General features: G+C 44.8%; 2 protein-coding genes across 6 annotated transcripts in view; both read left to right on the top strand.

Moving 5' to 3' along the window:
- PKD2L1 (polycystin 2 like 1, transient receptor potential cation channel) overlaps window positions 1–6,325 on the top strand; it is a 44,976-nt gene extending 38,651 nt beyond the window's left edge. Inside the window, 9 exon segments of the mRNA XM_065521282.2 lie at window positions 2–122; window positions 1,285–1,383; window positions 1,594–1,715; window positions 3,164–3,290; window positions 4,071–4,189; window positions 4,452–4,575; window positions 5,526–5,610; window positions 6,108–6,122; window positions 6,125–6,325. Coding sequence (XP_065377354.1) covers window positions 2–122; window positions 1,285–1,383; window positions 1,594–1,715; window positions 3,164–3,290; window positions 4,071–4,189; window positions 4,452–4,575; window positions 5,526–5,610; window positions 6,108–6,122; window positions 6,125–6,189 — 877 coding nt within the window. The 3' untranslated portion in view covers window positions 6,190–6,325.
- Window positions 6,326–7,931: 1,606 nt separating this feature from the next.
- BLOC1S2 (biogenesis of lysosomal organelles complex 1 subunit 2) lies at window positions 7,932–17,391 on the top strand. Of its 5 annotated transcripts, XM_065521278.1 has the most exons (6): window positions 7,932–8,001; window positions 8,385–8,501; window positions 13,551–13,670; window positions 14,374–14,478; window positions 14,719–14,991; window positions 16,602–17,391. In XM_065521278.1, exons 1-5 carry the CDS (start codon window positions 7,947–7,949, stop codon window positions 14,988–14,990), a joined length of 669 nt encoding a protein of 222 aa, XP_065377350.1. In that variant the 5' UTR covers window positions 7,932–7,946; the 3' UTR covers window position 14,991; window positions 16,602–17,391. The 5 variants fall into 5 exon arrangements, with proteins under 5 accessions (XP_065377350.1, XP_045217302.1, XP_065377351.1 ...); XM_045361367.2 differs by lacking the exon at window positions 14,719–14,991; XM_065521279.1 differs by lacking the exon at window positions 14,719–14,991 and having other exon boundaries at window positions 7,932–8,297.
- The last annotated feature ends 977 nt before the right edge of the window (window positions 17,392–18,368 follow it).

Raw genomic sequence — 18,368 nt, 5'->3', positions numbered from 1 at the left:
GTTTCACTCAGTTCCGGATAATCCTCGGGGACTTTGACTACAATGCTATCGACAATGCCAACCGCATCCTGGGCCCTGCCTACTTTGTCACCTATGTCTTCTTCGTCTTCTTCGTGCTCCTGGTGAGGGTCTCTCTGAGGGGTGGGGACATAGAGAGCCTGCAGGGTGGAGTTTTTCTCCCAGTATGTCCCTCACTCAAGATTGATAAGTTTCTTAAATCAAGGATGGAGAGTGAGTGGGGGCGGGGGGGCAGATGTCTGGATCTTCTGAGAGATGGTTAATGTAGTATAGCCAGCATGGTCAGTTTGCAGGTTTGCAGAGTATAAGGGAACCTGCAGACTCCCTCAGTAAAATCAAAACCTCATTCTCCAAGGATGAAAAGGGGAGAAAAGTACCTCATGAAGAGTAGTAGCTGCACGTGGAAGCTTCTATGACTGTCCTCCAAGACCCCCCTTCCTCTGGGGACCTCATGCTGATTTCTACTGCCACTGCTTGGTAGTTCTCTCTCCCTGCCAACCAGGAACAATCTGGATTTTAATTTACTTATTTATTTTAGACAGGGTCTCACGCTGTCACCCAGGCTGGAGTGCAGTAGTGCAATCTTAGCTCACTGCAACCTCCACCTCCCGAGCTCAAACTATCCTCCCACCTTAGCTTCCTGAGTAGATAGGACCACTGGCATGGTCGGGAGCCACCACACCCAGCTAATTTTTGTATTTTTTGTAGAGACAGGGTTTTGCTATGTTGCCCAGGCTGGTCTCTAACTCCTGGACTCAAGCAATCTGCCTGCCTTAGCCTCCCAAAGTGCTGGATTACAGGTGAAGGCCACTGTGCCCAGCTCTTGGATTTTATTCTTACTAACAAGGCTGGTATTTTTCTTTATTTGATCAATGGATGGGGATACAGATATGGATTGGGGGGTAGATGGTAAAGAGATCATAATTGTACTCTCACCCTGAAAAGCTTCTAGTTCCAATGATTGATGGGCCCTTATACGAAGGAGGTCTGTGGCATATGTTAGGGTATCTCTGTGGTCAGAAAGGCTACTGCAGCAACTGAGAGTGAGGACACCAGGTTGGTCAAGAAGCATGATCCATCTCTAACAGAACTGTGCTGAAAGGCTGGGCTCTGGGGACCCTGAGAGGCAGGGATTGGTGGGCTGCCGAGCTGGGATTGAGAGCGCTGACCCCTTTGGAACACGAGTCTTGGATTAATGGGATCAGTGGGCTCAATCCTTCCAGTGGGTCTGGAGGTGAGGACCCAGGTCCCCACTTTATTTTCCAGAACATGTTCCTGGCCATCATCAATGACACATATTCAGAGGTCAAGGAGGAGCTGGCTGGACAGAAGGATGAGCTGCAACTTTCTGACCTCCTGAAACAGGTGACTGCTCAGTCTCCTTGAGCTACACATTTCCATCAGTGCCGCAGTCTAAGGCTCTGTGTCCTGGTCTGTTCCTGACTGACTGAGGTGCCTGTGCCCTTGTGTGCATTTAATTTATCCTTGGAAGCCTGGCATACTATGAGTGGGGCTGGGGGCCAGGGATGAGTGAGCAGCCTGTGAGAACATGTGCCTACTTCCTTTCCCTTTCAGGGCTACAACAAGACCCTGCTAAGACTGCGTCTGAGGAAGGAGAGGGTATCGGATGTGCAGAAGGTCCTGCAGGGTGGGGAGCAGGAGATCCAGTTTGAGGATTTCACCAACACCTTAAGGGAGTGAGCAACCAGAGACCCAGCCTTCTCTAATACCAATCTCTTGAGTCCTCAACCCTCAACCATACTTCATTTGCCTATAAGCCTTTGGTTTTGGTTTAGGGGCCTCTGATCTTGACTTGCAGGCTTCAGATATTTGCCCGTAGGTCTCTGCTCCTGACCTTCAGAACTGTGCCCTTGGTTTAAAGATCTCTGACCATGTTCTATAACATCCTGGATCTTGTTGAACAACTCTTAGGAACCCATGTAATAATTCCCTAATCATTGAATACACACCCCACTCCCACAAAACTCTGATTTTTGTTCTATGCTTCCCCACGAACACTCATCTATTCCTTTAGCCATTCACTCCCTGATTCCCAGTCAAACATATTAATACACATTGAACAAATACATTGTGAGCACCAGCTGCAGATCAGGCACTAATAGACAACCTAATTTTTTTGTTTTTTTGGAGACAGAGTCTTGCTCTGTTGCCCAGGCTGGAGTGCAGTTGCACAATCTTGGCTCACTGCAACCTCAGCTTCCCTGGGGTTAAGTGATTCTCATGCCTCAGCCTCCTGAGTAGCTGGGACTACAATCATGTGCCAGGACGCCTGGCTAATTTTTGTATTTTTAGTAGAGATGGGATTTTGCCATGTTGGCCAGGCTGGTCTCAAACTTCTGGCCTCAAGTGATCCACCCACCTCAGCCTCCCAAAGTGCTGGGATTAGGAGACAACATAATTAAATAGGACAAAGTCTTTGTTCAACAGAAGTGACTAGGAGTAGAGGGTGATCAATTCTATCTCTGAGCTTAAGGGAAGGCTTCCTGGAAGAGGTAATGTCTAAATAGGGTATTGGAGGATGGACAAGCAGAGGAAGGCTGTTCCAAGAAGAGATGAAAACACATACGAAAGCATAGAGGTCTGAAACCAAGCAATATACACAGGAGGAATAAGTAGTTGAGCATTGCTAAGGTATTAAATCAAGGGGCGGGGACAGGGGGTGGTCATAGCAGGAGATGAGACGAGAGAAACAGGCAAGGGCCACACTGAGAAAGGCCACACTACCACTCTGCCAAAAGAATAGGGTAGCAGAAGGGATTTCAAAAAGGGACATTTTTAGACCTGCATATTAGAAAGGTTAATTATTTTAGTTGTATTATGGACGATGGATTTCACAGGTAGGGAGTAAAGGGGAAGCTGGGGGATAGCAGGCTATTTAGAGACAAACAGATTTTGCAATAATCCCTGTAGAAGCTCATGAGGCCCTGAATCTAGTGAGCAGGAGTCAGGAGAGGAAGAAGAAATAGAACCAAGTGTTTTCTTGGGGGTAAGATTGCTAGACTTTGGAGAACCTTCTTTTCCAGAAAGCAAAACTCTTGCCAGAGTCAAGCAAAAGAGTGGAATTCCATAACTGAGAGGTCACAGCCACAGCTGGGCAGAAATCATTTCATCATCCTTTTCTCAGAATGGGACACGCAGAGCATGAAATCACTGAGCTCACAGCCACCTTCACCAAGTTTGACAGAGATGGGAATCGTATTCTGGATGAGAAGGAACAGGAACAAATGCGACAGGACCTGGAGGGAGAGAGGGTGAGCTGGGTTGATGGGTGGAGAGACAGTGTAAGGAAATAGCTCACCCTCCCCTTCCCCCAACACACCTAGAACACAAACCCAACCTGAAAACTCTCCCATAGACAGTAAAGATCTCTCTAGAATAGTAGTTCCCAAACTGCTGCACATAAGAATACCCTGGGGGGGCCTTTAAAAATCTTCATACTCAGGACACACACTCTAGACCAATTAAACCAGAATCTCTGGGTGTGGGGCCCAGACATCAGTACTTTTAAAAACTCTCTAGGTGATTACAGTACATAGCCAAGGTTGAGAACCATGCTCTAAAATACAGGCTCAGAGAAAAATGACCAATTGCCCAAGAATCACTGATAATTCCCTCAGAGGACTTACCTTCTTCTGGGAATTTTCAAACTCGGATTCTTGGCTGTCCCTACTCTGCCTGCTCCATCCCAATCCAATGTAGACCAAAAAAAGTCAAAGGCAGGGTGACAGCAGTCTAGAAAGTGCCAAGAACACTGGTAGTGTCCCTCCTCTGCTAAAATGAGTTGGCCTCTAGTAAACACCTCATCCATAAAAGCTTCTAGGATCTTGTGTTTTCTTTGAGAGGTGACTCCTCCAGAGGTTGGTCCAGCACCACCCTGACCCTATTGTCTCCAGAGTCTGGGAGGGAAGGGGAATAGCAAGAACTAGAACCTGAGGCTTGATCCTGAGATCCTGGTAGAGGGGGTGATGGAACAGGAGCTGATGGCTTCCCAGAGTTATCTCCTCCCCTCTAACCTCTGACTTCCTGAGCAGGTGGCCCTCGACACTGAGATTGAGAAACTAGGCCGATCCGTTGTGAGCACCCCACAAGGCGAGTCTGGTCCAGAGGCTGCCAAAGCAGGAGGCTGGGTTTCAGGAGAAGAATTCTACATGTATGTGCAGCCAAGAAGGACTGGCTCAGGGCTGGCAACACTTCTATTATGATACCCTATCTTGTACTTTTTCCCACAACTTTCCAATTCTCTGTCCTACCCCAGGGAGAACCTCTGCTCCCCTTTAATTCTGCCTACAAGGCTGGGTCTTCCCTTCCTGTTCCAATCTGGACACAAGCCCTTCTGTGAACCCTGCCTCTTTAGACATTCAGTCCCTAGACACAGATTTCTGCTCCATTAGTCTCTCTCAAATCCCGCACAGGCTCACAAGGAGAGTTCTGCAGCTGGAAACTGTGCTGGAAGGAGTAGTGTCCCAGGTTGATGCTGTCGGCTCAAAGTTGAAAATGCTGGAGACGAAGGGGTGGCTGGTTCCCTCCCCAGGCGTGGTGAGTGGCCCTTCACCTGGTCCTCCTAGTTCTTCACAGCTGAACTCTGCCATCTTTTCCACTCAGTGGGTGGGGCAAGAGTATTTTTGAAAGACCTATGTTTTCAGGCTCCTGGGGAAACATGTTTACAGTGGTCAGTGTATCAGCAGAGATGGGTCATGGAGATAAGGCCTGGAAGTTGCTTGCCCTGGCCTAAGGGCTGCCTTGGCCACTCTGAGATGGTCTGTGTCAGTCTGTTTGGGCTGATATAATACATTATCATAGATCGGGTGGCTTATAAGCAACACAGGTTTGTTCCTCACAGTTTGGGAGGCTGGGAAGTCTAAGATCAAGATGCCAGTAGATTCAGTATTTGTTGAGGGCCCACTTCCTGATTCATAGACAGCTGTCTTCTTGCTGTGCCCTTTCATGGTAGAAGGAGTAAGGGAAGTCTCTTTTATTATTTTATTTTATTTATTATCATTTTTTGAGACGGAGTTTTGCTCTTGTTGGCCAGGCTGGAGTGCAATGGCACGATCTTGGCTCACTGCAACCTCCGCCTCCTGGGTTCAAGTGATTCTCCTGCCTCAGCCTCCCAAGTTGCTGGGATTACAGGCATGCGCCACCACACCCAGCTAATTTTGTATTTTTAGAGAGATGGGGTTTCTCCATGTTGGTCAGGCTGGTCTTGAACTTCTGACCTCAGGTGATCCACCCACCTCGGCCTCCCAAAATGCTGGGATTACAGGCATGAGCCCATTCATATGTGCTACATATTCACTATCTAATCCCCTCCCAAAGGCCCCACCTCCTAATACTATCACATTGGGGGTTACAATTTCAACAGATGAATTTGGGAGGGATGCAAATAGTCTATAGCAGTCTGAGTTCTCTGGAATCAGATACAGAGAAAAGAAAAGTGGTACACAAACTATTTATTCAAATGATTTGTCCCTTTCTTCTTCCAACAGGAGGAACAAGCTATTTGGAAGCACCTGCAGCCAGCCCCAGCTGTGACCCCAGACCCCTGGGGAGTCCAGGGTGGGCAGGAGAGTGGTGAGGAAGGGGGCCTAAAGCATCAGACAGCAGGCTCTCCTCCTTCTGCCTCCCCACAGGCCCCCTCACCACATCCCCTGCACTTCTAGGACAACAGGTCCTGTCATGGCTGCTGCTGAGCCCTACCCAAAATCTGGCCTTTTGAGCCAATGTTTGTGTGTGTGGTGGGCATCATGCTTAGGCTTGTGACTCAGTGTTTCTGTGTGTTGCCACATAGCTCTGTGAAATAACATCTTCCACTGGGCCTTTTACTCCCTGTGTACTTAGCTCTGTGTGTTAATTTAAAAAAAAAAAAAAAATTAGCAAACAGGATAAAGGGAGGGAGGGTAATGGCTCTTCCTAAGCACCTGGATAGCCATGGTTTGTGAAAAAGGTAGAAACCAAGAGAGTAGGCAGTATCTACATGTCTTCCTACTTCCCAGTGAATCGTATTCTTATCCTTTGTGCATCCCGAGATCTGTTGCTAGCACCCATGGGTTTCTCGTTTTCCCCTATAGAGGTTCCCTATAAAAGAGAGAGGAAGCCTTAGAGGACAGGAGATGCTCAAGTGGTGAGATTCCAATGTTGCAGAGGAATTAAGTGTGAGGCACTCCTGGAGCAAAGTCTATGAAGGATCTTCTGCAAGAGGCTGCCTCCTGGTCCACTGAACCTGGAAACTGAGTGGGCTTCAACCAGGAGATAAAAATGGAGCCTGAGAGGAATCAGGCAAGGAAATGACCTCAGGATTCAGAGATCTTTGAATTAATATGTGATGGGTTCTGACATTATTCTTCCATAAGACCATGTGGGTTTCCATGGTGGCTATCAATAAAACTCCTTAGGAAAACGAGTTTGCATTTGCTTCTGGTATTATAGAGGGAAAAAAGGCTGAAATTGTGGGCCGTCCATGTGCCTGGGCTGGAATAGTTCATGCTCTCTAGGAGGTATAGAGTAGGTGCAGTGATGTGAAGGAGCTGGGCTACCACAGGAGTCCTGAAATAAGAACTTCTAGGCCCAGCACGGTGGCTCATGCTTGTAATCTCCACACTTTGGGAGGCTGAGATGGGTGGATCACTTGAGGCCAGAAGTTCCAGACAAGCCTGGGCAAAATGCTGAAACCCTGTCTTTACTAAAAACACAAACAAATTAGCTGGGTGTGGTGGCGCGTGCCTCTAATCCCAGCTACTTGGGAGGCTGAGGCATGAGAATTGTTTGAACGGGAGGTGGAGGTTGCAGTGAGCCAAGCTGAGATTGCGCTACTTTACTCCAGCCTGGGTGACAGAGCGAGACTCTGTTTCAAAAAAAAGAACTGCTGGTTCACAGGAATGGCTTGAAATAGTGGCTACTATGGTTGCACCATGGGAAAAGTGAGGACAGGTGACAAGTGAGACTCAGTCCTCAGAGTGGAGACAGTCAGGGCAGGAGGGCTGGGGATAAGGGGTAGCTGGTGTGTGTGTGTATGTATATGGTGTACTGGCATTGGGGTGGGGTGAGAGGGTGCAGATGGAGGATAACCAGGGATAAGATAAGAAACTCCTACACCAAGATTTTGGGTGTCCAGGAGCCTGCCTGAGGCCTGCTGAATATCTCCTCTCCCTTCTTCTGTGGCCTTTATTCCTCCTCATTTTGCACCTTCGATTGCTCCCCAGTCACTTCTTCTCATCTACCTCTTTCACTCCTGTTCTCCCATCCCATTAAGTACTCTGTACACCTAGGAGGCTTGTGAAACAGTTTAAATGCAATTAAGATAACCAGAGTGTATCCTCAGCTCTAAAAATGTTACAGTCCAAGCTTTCTTCAAGAAAGGCTGTATCAACTGAAGAGAAGTAGATGCCTGTCTGCAGTTTAAGAAATAGGGGCCAGTGAGTTGGTGTTAACCCAGGACATTGGGAGGGAGAGTATTTAGAACCAGGGATTAATGCCTGAACGTTTCCCCAAAGCGTGGACGAGACAACCTGTAAAACTTTGGATTCCCTGAGCCATCTTTTGATGACTAACTCCAGTGCGGAGTGTCATGGGAGGGGGCAACCTGTCTTTAGTGGTTTTGTTCAGCAGGCCACAAACAGGGTTGACTATTCCCAGACGGGTCATGAGTGGTACAAGACGAGTGATCCCTCCAGGGTGTGACTGTAGGGATGAGCTAGCCCTCATTCCCGACGTCGCGACTGTTGGCAGTGGATCGATTCATAACAGCCTGGCGTAGCTTCAGTTTCGGCTCCGGAATCACCCTTTGCTGTGTCATAGACCTGAGGCTCGACTGGACTGCGAGGCACAGGACTGCAGGGCCGGCCGGGTGGGCGGGGCACACCCAGTGCGCATGCGCAGCACCCGGGCCCGGAAACAGTGCAGGGTCAGCCATGGCGGCTGCAGCCGAGGGCGTACTGGCTACCCGGCGTGATGAGTCCGCTAGAGGTACCCGGAATGGATGAGGAGGAAGCGCCCGGTGGGGGGCCTGGGGCTTCATCTCGGGAGGGCGAGGTTTAGTGTGTGGTTGGCTCACCTGGCAGGAACGGGCTGGTGGGAGGAGTGCACTTGTCTCTGCGCGCGAGTGTTTGTCCTGTCAGGGTGACGGATGGTTTAGCAGGGGTGCCGGGTATCGGCGAGGGGCTGTGCGAGGGAGGCGAGTTGGTGTGTCAGATGGGCAGGGACGCCGTGAAGGACTTGAAATTATGGCAGATGGAGAATGGAGCCGACTTGATGGAATGAAGGCAAGTGGAGGGATGTCGGAACAGGCAGTTTTGGCTGGATTAGCACCGGGTGTAGGCGGGACACTTAGTCATTCTCCCTTGGCCCAGACGATGCCGCCGTGGAGACAGCTGAGGAAGCAAAGGAGCCTGCTGAAGCTGACATCACTGAGCTCTGCCGGGACATGTTCTCCAAAATGGCCACTTACCTGACTGGGGAACTGACGGGTGAGACTGGGTCTGGGTTGATTCGAGTGCGGTTTGGCCCGAGAGGCCTGGGAGATGGTTAACAGCATCAGTCTACAGCTCCGTTCCTACCCTGCATGCCCTGAGACAGGCCTCTTGGAAGTTTGGGGACGTCATGAATGGGAGAGAAAGAGAATACAACTCTGCAGGCCTCTGTAACATAGACTAATGAGAAAACAATAACAAAAAATTAATATCCAGCAACATTAATCAAGAAGTGCTTCCTTGGGGAAAGTGTATTTTGAGCAGGGTTGTGAAGGGAATTGTTGGTGGAAAAGGGGGAGATGATACAACTAGTGAATGACGTGGTATGTGCAAGCAGTGTGTTTGGCTAAAGCAGAAGATGTGTTTACTGGGATAAAGGGAAATGAGGAACAGGGAATGACCTGTAGATTTAGGGACCTATTAAGTTGGTCTGAGGATTTGATAACCCACCCTTTGGGACATGACTAGTGTTTGATCGTTTCCCAGTGGACACATGACCTATGTGTGGAGGAGGATCAGAAAGTGAAGTATGGACCGGGCGCGGTGGCTCACACCTTTAATCCCAGCATTTGGGAAGCCGCTGGTGGATCACTTGAGGTCAGGAGTTCGAGACCAGCCTGGGCAAAATGGCGAAATCGTGTCTCCACTAAAAGTACAAAAATTAGCTGGCCGTGTTGGCAGGCGCCTGTAATCCCAGCTACTGGGGAGGCTGAGGCAGGAGAATCGCTTGAACCCAGGAGGTGGAGGTTGCAGGTTGCAGTGAACTGAGATCATGCCACTTGCATTCCAGCCTGTGTGACAGAGTGAGACTCCATCTCAAAAAAAAAAAAAAAAAAAAGAAAAAAGAGAAAGAAAGTGAAGTCTGGGCCAGTACAGCATCTCAAAAACATTTATTAAATTGTTTCACTTCCCCCAGGAAATTACTGTAAGCTAAATTTGTGAATGAGAATCTATGAGAAAAGGCTTGATACAGAATAGTAGGGGTTGTGAATCTGTAAATTTTTTTTCTTTTTCTGTTTTTAAGAGACAGGGTCTCACTATATTGCCTGGGCTGGTCTTGAACTCCTGAGCTCAAGTGATCCTCTTTCCATCTATTTTGGTTTTAAGCCTGGTATCCAGTCTTAGTCTGCTTCCATCTCTCAATATCTACTTGAACAAGTCCTATAAATTCCACTTCTGTAATGTTCTTGCTCCCATGCTCTCCTTTCCATTCCTTTTACCACCACTCTGCCTGAGATCTTCATTACTTTTCTTTTATTATTATTATTATTTTTAAAATATGACCAGGCACGGTGGCTCACGCCTGTAATCCAGCACTTCATGAGGCGGAGGTGGGTGGATCACCTGAGGTCAGGAGTTCCAGACCAGCCTAGTCAACATGGTGAAACCCTGCCTCTATAAAAATGTAAAAATTAGCCAGGTGTGGTGGTGCATGCCTATAATCCCAGCTACTCGGGAGGCTGACGCGGGAGAATCACTTGAACCGGAGAGGTGGAGGTTATAGTGAGCTGTGATCGTGCCATTGCGCTCCAGCCTGGGCAATGGAGGGAGACTGTGTCCTAAATAAATAAATAATAGAGACGAGGTCTGCTCCTTTGCCCAAGCTCGTCTTGAACTAATGGCCTCAAGTGATCCTAACGCCTCAGCTTCCCAAGATGCTGGGATTACAGGTGTGAGCCACTGTGCCCAGCTATGACTCTCTAAGTTATCAGCCTGATTATTTATTTGTTTGTTATTTTGAGCAAGAGAAACCAGGTAACAAAATGTAGACCTTTGGCTTCCCTTTAACAATTCCAAAGATTTGGCCCTACTACCCCCTGCATTCTTTCAACTATAATTGACTAGAGCTGAGCAGCTGCCTCTTTTAAAAGGACTAGTGCTATCTAATTTGTCCTTACCACTTCCTGTTTTCTCCCCTTTACTGAGAGCTAGTGTCAACTGCCATTGATCACTGTTATTTTTATTAGTAGCAGTACAGAAATGGTTTTCTATACCAATGCCTCTGTCAAAACTGGTAAAGCAAATGATGGGCAAAGAGGACCACATATTCCAAGAAGTAAGGGGAAGCATATTTCTTCGTGGAAGTGAATAATTTTCTTATGCATTTAATGTGCAAACACTTGGCTTACTTTACTCATTTACATTATCTTGGTGGCTTCTAGGTGTTTGAATACATCACCCCTGTTTTATTTTATTTTATTTAGATGGAGTTTTCACTCTTGTTGCCCAGGCTGGAATGCAGTGGCACAATCCTGGCTCACTGCAACCTCTGTCTCCCCGGTTCAAGCAATTTTCCTGTCCCAGCCTCCCGAGTAGCTGGGATTATAGGCACATGCTACCACGCCTGGCTAATTTTTTAGTACTTTTAGTAGAGATGGGGTTTCTCCATGTTGGCCAGGCTGGACTCGAACTCCTCACCTCAAGTGATCCGCCGACCTTGGCCTCCCAAAGTGCTGGGATTACAGGTGTGAGGTGCAATGCCTAGTTGTGATCTTTGTTTTAGAGAGACTAATTTGATAGCAGTATAAATATGAGAGTATAGATATGGGGGAGAGAGAACAGAGAGAGATGAGCAATAATTCAGATGAAAAGCAATAGAGGACCAGGCACTGTGGCTTATGCCTGTAATCCTAGCACTTTGGGAGGCAGGAGGATTGCTTGAGGCCAGTAGTTCAAGACCAGCCTGGGCAACATAGCACGACTCCATCCTTGTAGTCTTGTCTTGTCCCCTACCATCCAGAGGTTACATGCTCCAAGTAATCTAATAATAATAAAAGAAAAGTAATGACGATCTGAGGCAGAGTGGTGGTAAAAGGAATGGAAAGGAGAGCATGGGTGCAAGAACATTACAGAAGTGGACTGTATAGGACTTGATTAAGTAGATACTGAGGGATGGAAGCAGACCAAAATGTATCTGAGGTTTTAAGCCTGGGTGGTGCCATCAGCCAAAATAGCTGGAAAGAGGAACCATGTTTAGTGTGAAAATATTTTCAGTTTTGGGTTGACTGCTTGTTGATGTAACTAGGGAACTCAGGTGACTTATACATTGGATTCCAGAGCTCAGAGACTGATCAGAGCACAAGAAACAGATTTCAGAGTCACTTTCATAGTGGTCCGATTGGAGGCTGTGCAGGATGAGATTGCCAAGGAAGAGCTTAGAAGTAGGTAAGAGAGCCTAGGCTAAAATGTCAGGGAATGTGTATATGGTGCGCTTAATTTGTTTTTAATAACACTTAACGTACCTAGGTTTCCAAATGATTTATTATATAATCAATTTTAAGCAAATTGTTCTTTTCCTATGATTGTTATTACTTGCACACATGCTTTATTGAATTTAAGAGTAAATTGATATTTCCTCTTAAACTATGCTAGTTTCTAGCATAATCCTGGGAATACCCATAGGTATGTGCTACCCACATAAACATCAGTTACGTGTTACAGCTGAGAAAAAGTTGAGCGCTGATAGTTAAGGGGGTCTGATAAGAAAGGATCTGGCATAGAAATCTAAGAAGAGCAGTTAGAGATTAGAAAATCGGTATAGTACAATGCTATAGCAGCCAAAAGAAATGAGCATTTCTCAAAGAGAAAGAGATCAGTAATGTCCAAGACAATGAGAGGTTTAAGAGGATAAGAACTGAGCAAATGCCATAGATTTGGTGGTTAGCAGGGCACTGATGACCTTGGAACATGTAATCTCTGGATGGTAGGGCCAAAGACCAGACTGCAAGGGTATATGCAAGTAAATGTTAAGGAAGAGGATGTAGTGAGTGTCAGCTACTTTTTCAAATTGTTTAGCAGTGAAGCTCCTTTGCTTTACTGAGCAAATGATATAGGTGTAGCAGAATAGAGAGAGTGCTTTTGAGCTGGAGGAAATCTGAATATATTGCTATATAGAGAGGAAGGTGCCAGGAGAGAGGGAGAATTTGGAAGTGCAAGTGAAAGGAGATGATTGAAGAGAGGCCCTGAAGAAGTAGAAGTGTTTGGGATCAAGGCCACAAGAGGAGGGGGTTGTCTTGGCAAGAATAGGAACACTTCTGCCTCTTGGGAAGATATTAAGATCCAGAGAAGTTTAGAAGTAAGGCAGAGAGAAAAACAAAAAACAAAAGAAGTAAGGCAGAGAGGTTGATGCAGCTTATGTTAATAGACTTGGCCTTTGGGAAAGTTAGAGTAGAGGCCATTTGCTTTGAATGGGGATAGGGAAAGAACTGAGGATATGAGAAGTAGACAGATGGTTTGGAAATGTCACTGCATAAAATGCAATATAGAATTATACATGGTAATAAATGAGTTAACTAAGAAGTAGTGAGGTCCTAGCTGATTGTGTGTGTGTGTGTGTGTGTGTGTGTGTATATACATATATATATATATATATATATATATATATATATATATATATATACATTTTTTTTTTTTTTTTTTTGAGATGGAGTCTCACTCTCTCACCCAGGCTGGAGTGCAGTGGTGCGATCTTGGCTCACTGCAACCGTCGCCTCCTGGATTCAAGCAATTCTCTGCCCCAGCCTTCTGAGTAGCTGAGATTACAGGTGCCTGCCACCACGCCTGGCTAATTTTTTGTATTTTTAGTAGAGATGGGGTTTCACTATCTTGGCCAGGTTGGCCTTGAACTCCTGACCTCGTGGTCACCCACCTTGGCCTCCCAAAGTGCTGGGATTACAGGCATGAGCCACCGCGCCTGGCCTGATAGTATGTATATTATATGTATGTATGTTAAATGTTTTCATGCTGTAGAAGTACCAAGACTATTTTACCTCCCTTTTCTTAGGACATGAGTTTATTATTTCCCTTTGTAACCATGATCCTGAACCTTCTGGATCTTGTTTGGTTTAAATAATTTTCTGATTGTTGCCTGAATTTCTACTGAGACTTTCAGAGTACATAGGCTGAGTTATAAATATCATAGATCAAAAGTGGCCCACTCCATCGACACTTCCTTGGTCCTGCCTTGAACTACCACTTAGCCTATACTCCCACATTCTAATGATCTAAGACAAATCTTAAAGGCATTACATCTGTTTAATTTTCAAGCCACCAGTGAAGACTATAAGCTCCTGGAAAATATGAATAAACTCACCAGCTTGAAGTATCTTGAAATGAAAGATATTGCTATAAACATTAGTAGGAATTTAAAGGACTTAAACCAGAAATGTAAGTAATAATATTTTTAATTAAACATGTTTGTATTTAATGTTCTTTTGTGCTTGGGGCCATGGAGAAGAGGAGGGAACATGACATCCTTGTCTCGTGGGAGCTTGTTTTCTAAAATGAATTCCAAATTTAAGATGAATCTCTTCCATTCTGAGGATTAGCATGTTTTGTTGGTATGGTTATTTTTGCTTCTAAATCTTGATTTTATCAGTTTATTCCTGGAAGGGAGGGGGCGAAGGAGGGGTGGCCAGATTCTAATGAACTGATTTACAAATCCATAAAGGATTACTCTATAAGCAGAAAACCAAAAACTCTATAATGGAAAACACTAATTTAGAGTAATCGAATATATTTTTTCCATTGATTTATTATTTTTGTGTTCCCTTGTCTCTAGGGTACTCTTTCTTGGTATGGGAGTACCCAAGAAACAGAATCAGTAATGGAAAGATTGCTCGAGGAGCAAGAAATTGAAAAGAATGGAAAATTAGTAGATGAGAGACACTAAGTCTGGGCCACAGTTGAGGCTGATCAACTAGCTACTGTCTTCTAAAGCACCTGCCTTGCTAGTGGTCAGAATCATGTCATTCCACCTAATCTGTCTTAGCATAGCTGGAGAGACACTAGCATTATTACTTTTCCACTCTTTTCCTATATTCTTGTTGATAAAACCATATAAACATGAGTTTTTTCTTTGTTTTTAAAGATGCTGGACTACAGCCTTATCTGGATCAGATCAATGTCATTGAAGAGCAGGTAGCAGCTCTTGAGCAGGCAGCTTACAAGTTGGATGCATATTCAAAAAAACTGGGTAACTGTTTTTATTTTTGTTTTGATATAATAAAGAGTGCCTCTTGCCAGCATGTCCTTAGTAAACGTAATAGTTAACATTTATGGTGTGCCTACAGTGATCTATTAATCTTCACAAAACCTTAGTAATTTATTATTATATTAATAAAAACAACATTTCCTGATTACTTAATGATATATCAGGCACTGTTCTTAGTGCTTTACCTGTATTATGTTTATTTTTTGTTTTGTTTTTTTTGAGACGGGTTTCATTCTTGTTACCGAAGCTGGAATGCAATGGTGCGATCTCGGCTTACCGCAACCTCCACCTCCTGGGTTCAAGCGATTCTCCTGCCTCAGCCCCGCCGAGTAGCTGGGATTACAGGCGCGCCACCATGCCCGGCTAATTTTGTATTTTTAGTAGAGACGGGGTTTCTCCATGTTGTCAGGCTGGTCTCGATCTCCCAAGCTCAGGTGATCTGCCTACCTCGACCTGGCCTGTATTGTGTGTTTTATCTTCCCAATAATCTGTGAGGTGAGTACATGATTTTTGTTTTGTTTTGTTTTTTGTATTTTTAGTAGAGACGGGGTTTCACCATGTTGGCCAGGCTGGTCTTGAACTCCTGACCTCGTGATACACCTGCCTCAGCCTCCCAAAGTGCTGGGATTACAGGCATGAGCCACCACGTCCGGCTTAAGTATATGATTTTTATCCCTATTTTGTAGGCAAGGAAACTGGTTTAAGGGGATGAGTAGTTGCTTAAGGACACAAAGCCAGTACATGTAAGAGCCATATTTCTAAGCAGGTCTGTTTGCTTACAAAGCTCAAGTTCTTATTTATAGTTGAGAAGGCAGAAGCACCTTTAATAATGTAGATAAATATGTCTTAAACAAATAGTCAGTTGAGGATTTTCTTGAAAGATCACTTTTCCTTTGAGGAAGAAACTGGTACTTTTAGTGCTTGTGGCTTACTAACTGGCTCTGGCTCTTACATACATGGTTAAAAGTAAATAATTTAGTGTTTTTTTGTTTTTTTTTTGTTGTCTTGTTTTGTTTTGTTTTTATAAGAGATGAGGCCTTGCTGTGTCACCCAGGCTAGGGTGCAGTGGCGTGATCATAGCTCACTGTAGCCTTGAACTCCTGGGCTCTAGTGATCCTCCTGCCTCAGCCTCCTGAGTAGCTGGGACTACAGGTGTGCACCTTCGCATCCAGCTACTTTAAAAAATTTGTTCTTGAAACAAGGCCTTGCTGTGTTGCCCGGGCTGGTCTCAAACTCATGGCCTCAAGCAGTCCTCCCACCTCAGCCTCTCAAGTAGCTGGAATCACAGGCCTGAGCCATCACATCTGGCCTGAGTTTGTTTTTGTCCTAGATAACATTTATAGATTATTTTATTTTCATCATTTAACAAGGGCTGACTACTTCAAGAGAGTAGTTTGTAGTAGGCTGGGATTTGATATGGGTGGTGATTAACAATCAGTTTTATTTTCTACCGTTACATTTAGCCAATGATTACTGTGAACCTTACTGTGTACAAGGCAGGGGTAACCTTACCATGTAGAAGGTATCTTGGTTCACAGTAACCATTTGTGACAGAGTCCCTTTTTCTGTTAAAATTGTGAAACCAGGTGCTTTCATGGTTTTAATAGAAAAATGGGATGTCACAGTAAGAGGCTTATTTGATGGCCTTTTAAATCTCTGTATCTTTCAAAATTGCTTTCCTGGAGTAAGGTGTAAGGATAAGAACATAAAAGAGGAAACGTACATTTATACTTCCTGAGGGTTCCAGTCTGGTTCCAGAGGGCACCTGGGACAGTGCTGAGAGAGGCAGTTTTTAAGTAAGGCTCCCGATAGGTCAAGTGACAGATCTGCCCCATCCTGATGGAGCTGTCTAAGCAGGTGCTATTGACAGGGTTAGGACTTCGTGAACCTGTGTTAGGCTCTCAATTCTGAGTGTCTGTGCTTGAATTCTTATTCCAAGTTTTACAGATCAATGATCTGTATATTTGGACAGATGATGAGATAGAAGCTAATAGATTTTTAGCAATATAATACGTATTTTTTTTAACTTGACTGGAAATGCTAACTAAAAACTGTCTTTGTAAGAGCCAGTTTTAAAAGATGTAACTCTCCCTCATCCCTCACAGAAGCCAAGTACAAGAAGCTGGAGAAGCGATGAGAAACTTATTTTTATGGGACAGAGTCTTTTTTTTAATGTGGAAGAATGTCTTATAAAACCTGAATCCTGAGGCTGATGAATTGTGAAAACTCCTCAAAAGGAAACTATGCTGGTCATCCCAGGAACATCTCAACGTTAGAGTAAACTGGAGGACTGTGGCTATTCCTGAACCTTCTTTGAGGCAGAATCCCTCAGAATCTCACACTTAAACTCCCTACCTTTTACTTGAATGCTTTACCATATTCAGGACAGAGACTCTCACAAAGTTCAGAAAACAGCTGGGCTTACCACTAAAATAAAATGAGAGGACCTATTTTCTCTGGTAGTGGTTGATTACTACATTATTTTCTTAAGTGGCTGGTTTTTGAGTTACTATGTAAATGGCTGTTTTTTTCTGTTAATGATGCTAATGTGTTGTAAACAAGATTCTAAATTTAAAAAGGAAAACAAACTTGTTCTTTGCAGCTTATCACCTTGTGAATGTTGGTAACTTACTTTTCCATAATATTGCAAATAACATAAAATGTTAAAATAATTCCAAGCTGAGTCTTCTAGATTGAGCAGAAATGGTGAAAGGAGTATTGATAACTTGGCATATGTGATGGGCCCCTCTTGTTTATTTTCTGTGTGAGTCAGATTGACATGTGGCCAGTTTTGGAAATGTGATGAAAACAAAGACTAGATGGGTATGTGTGTTTATGTGTTGGGTGGGGAGTTGAGGATTGCCACTTATAAAATAAAGGATTTTATAAAATGCCTTCCTACTGTGTGTGTGGATCGGGGGGGATCTTAGGGACCTAATCGACTTCTTTTCACACTAAAGACATCAGACAATGGGACATACTGACTGACCAGTCTAGGTTGAAAGATAGGCAGCCTTACCCAGAACACAACATTAGCAGCTGAGAAGGTGTCTGAGGTCCCCAATTACATATCCCAAAGAGTTTCTTACTTCTGTTTCTGTCATTTCCCCTCCGTTCCAGATGGTCATCATTTATCCTCTGTTCTTCTGGACTGTTGCTGTGGGCTCTTCTCATCTTAACTGTCCCTCCATACCACCCTCCACACTGCTGCCAGAGCAGTCTTAAAAATATAAACTGGCCCTATTACTCCTGCTTAGAACCCTATAGTGACGTATCATGGCCTGTTTGAAAAAACTAGACTTTCATTACACATACAAGTCCCTTATGTTTTTTCGTTTGTTTATAGACAGGGTCTCTATTGTCACCCGGGCTGGAGTGTGGTGGTGTGATAATAGCTCACTACAGTCTTGACCTCTTGGGCTCAATTGATCCTCCCACCTCAGCCTCCTGAATAGCTAGGACTACCAGCATGCTCCACCATTCCTTGCTAATTATTTTTTATACAGATGGAGTCTCACTATGTTGTCCAGGCTGGTCTTGAACTGGCCTCAAGTGATTCTCTTACCACAGCCTGCCAGAGTGCTGGGATTGTAGGCATGAGCCACCATGCCTAACATAAGGCCCTATTTAAACATCTTTTTAGAAGTTGTAATATGTATATTATTTTCTCCCATTATAGAAAATAAAAAAAGAGGAATTAAACTGTAACTCTACCATCTCAACATAGAATCAGTCTTACCCCTTCCAACCCTTTTCCTTTTCCATGCATGTATTGATCTTTTTTTGTTTTTTTAGACGAAGTCTCGCTCTGTTGCCCGGGCTGGAGTGCACTGGTGCAATATCAGCTCACGGCAACCTCTGTCTCCCAGGTT

This window comes from Macaca fascicularis, chromosome 9, assembly GCF_037993035.2.
Source record: "Macaca fascicularis isolate 582-1 chromosome 9, T2T-MFA8v1.1".
In the NCBI taxonomy this organism is placed as follows: domain Eukaryota; kingdom Metazoa; phylum Chordata; class Mammalia; order Primates; family Cercopithecidae; genus Macaca; species Macaca fascicularis.
Note: the sequence above shows the minus strand (reverse complement) of the source record. Positions and strands in the feature narration are given on the sequence as shown.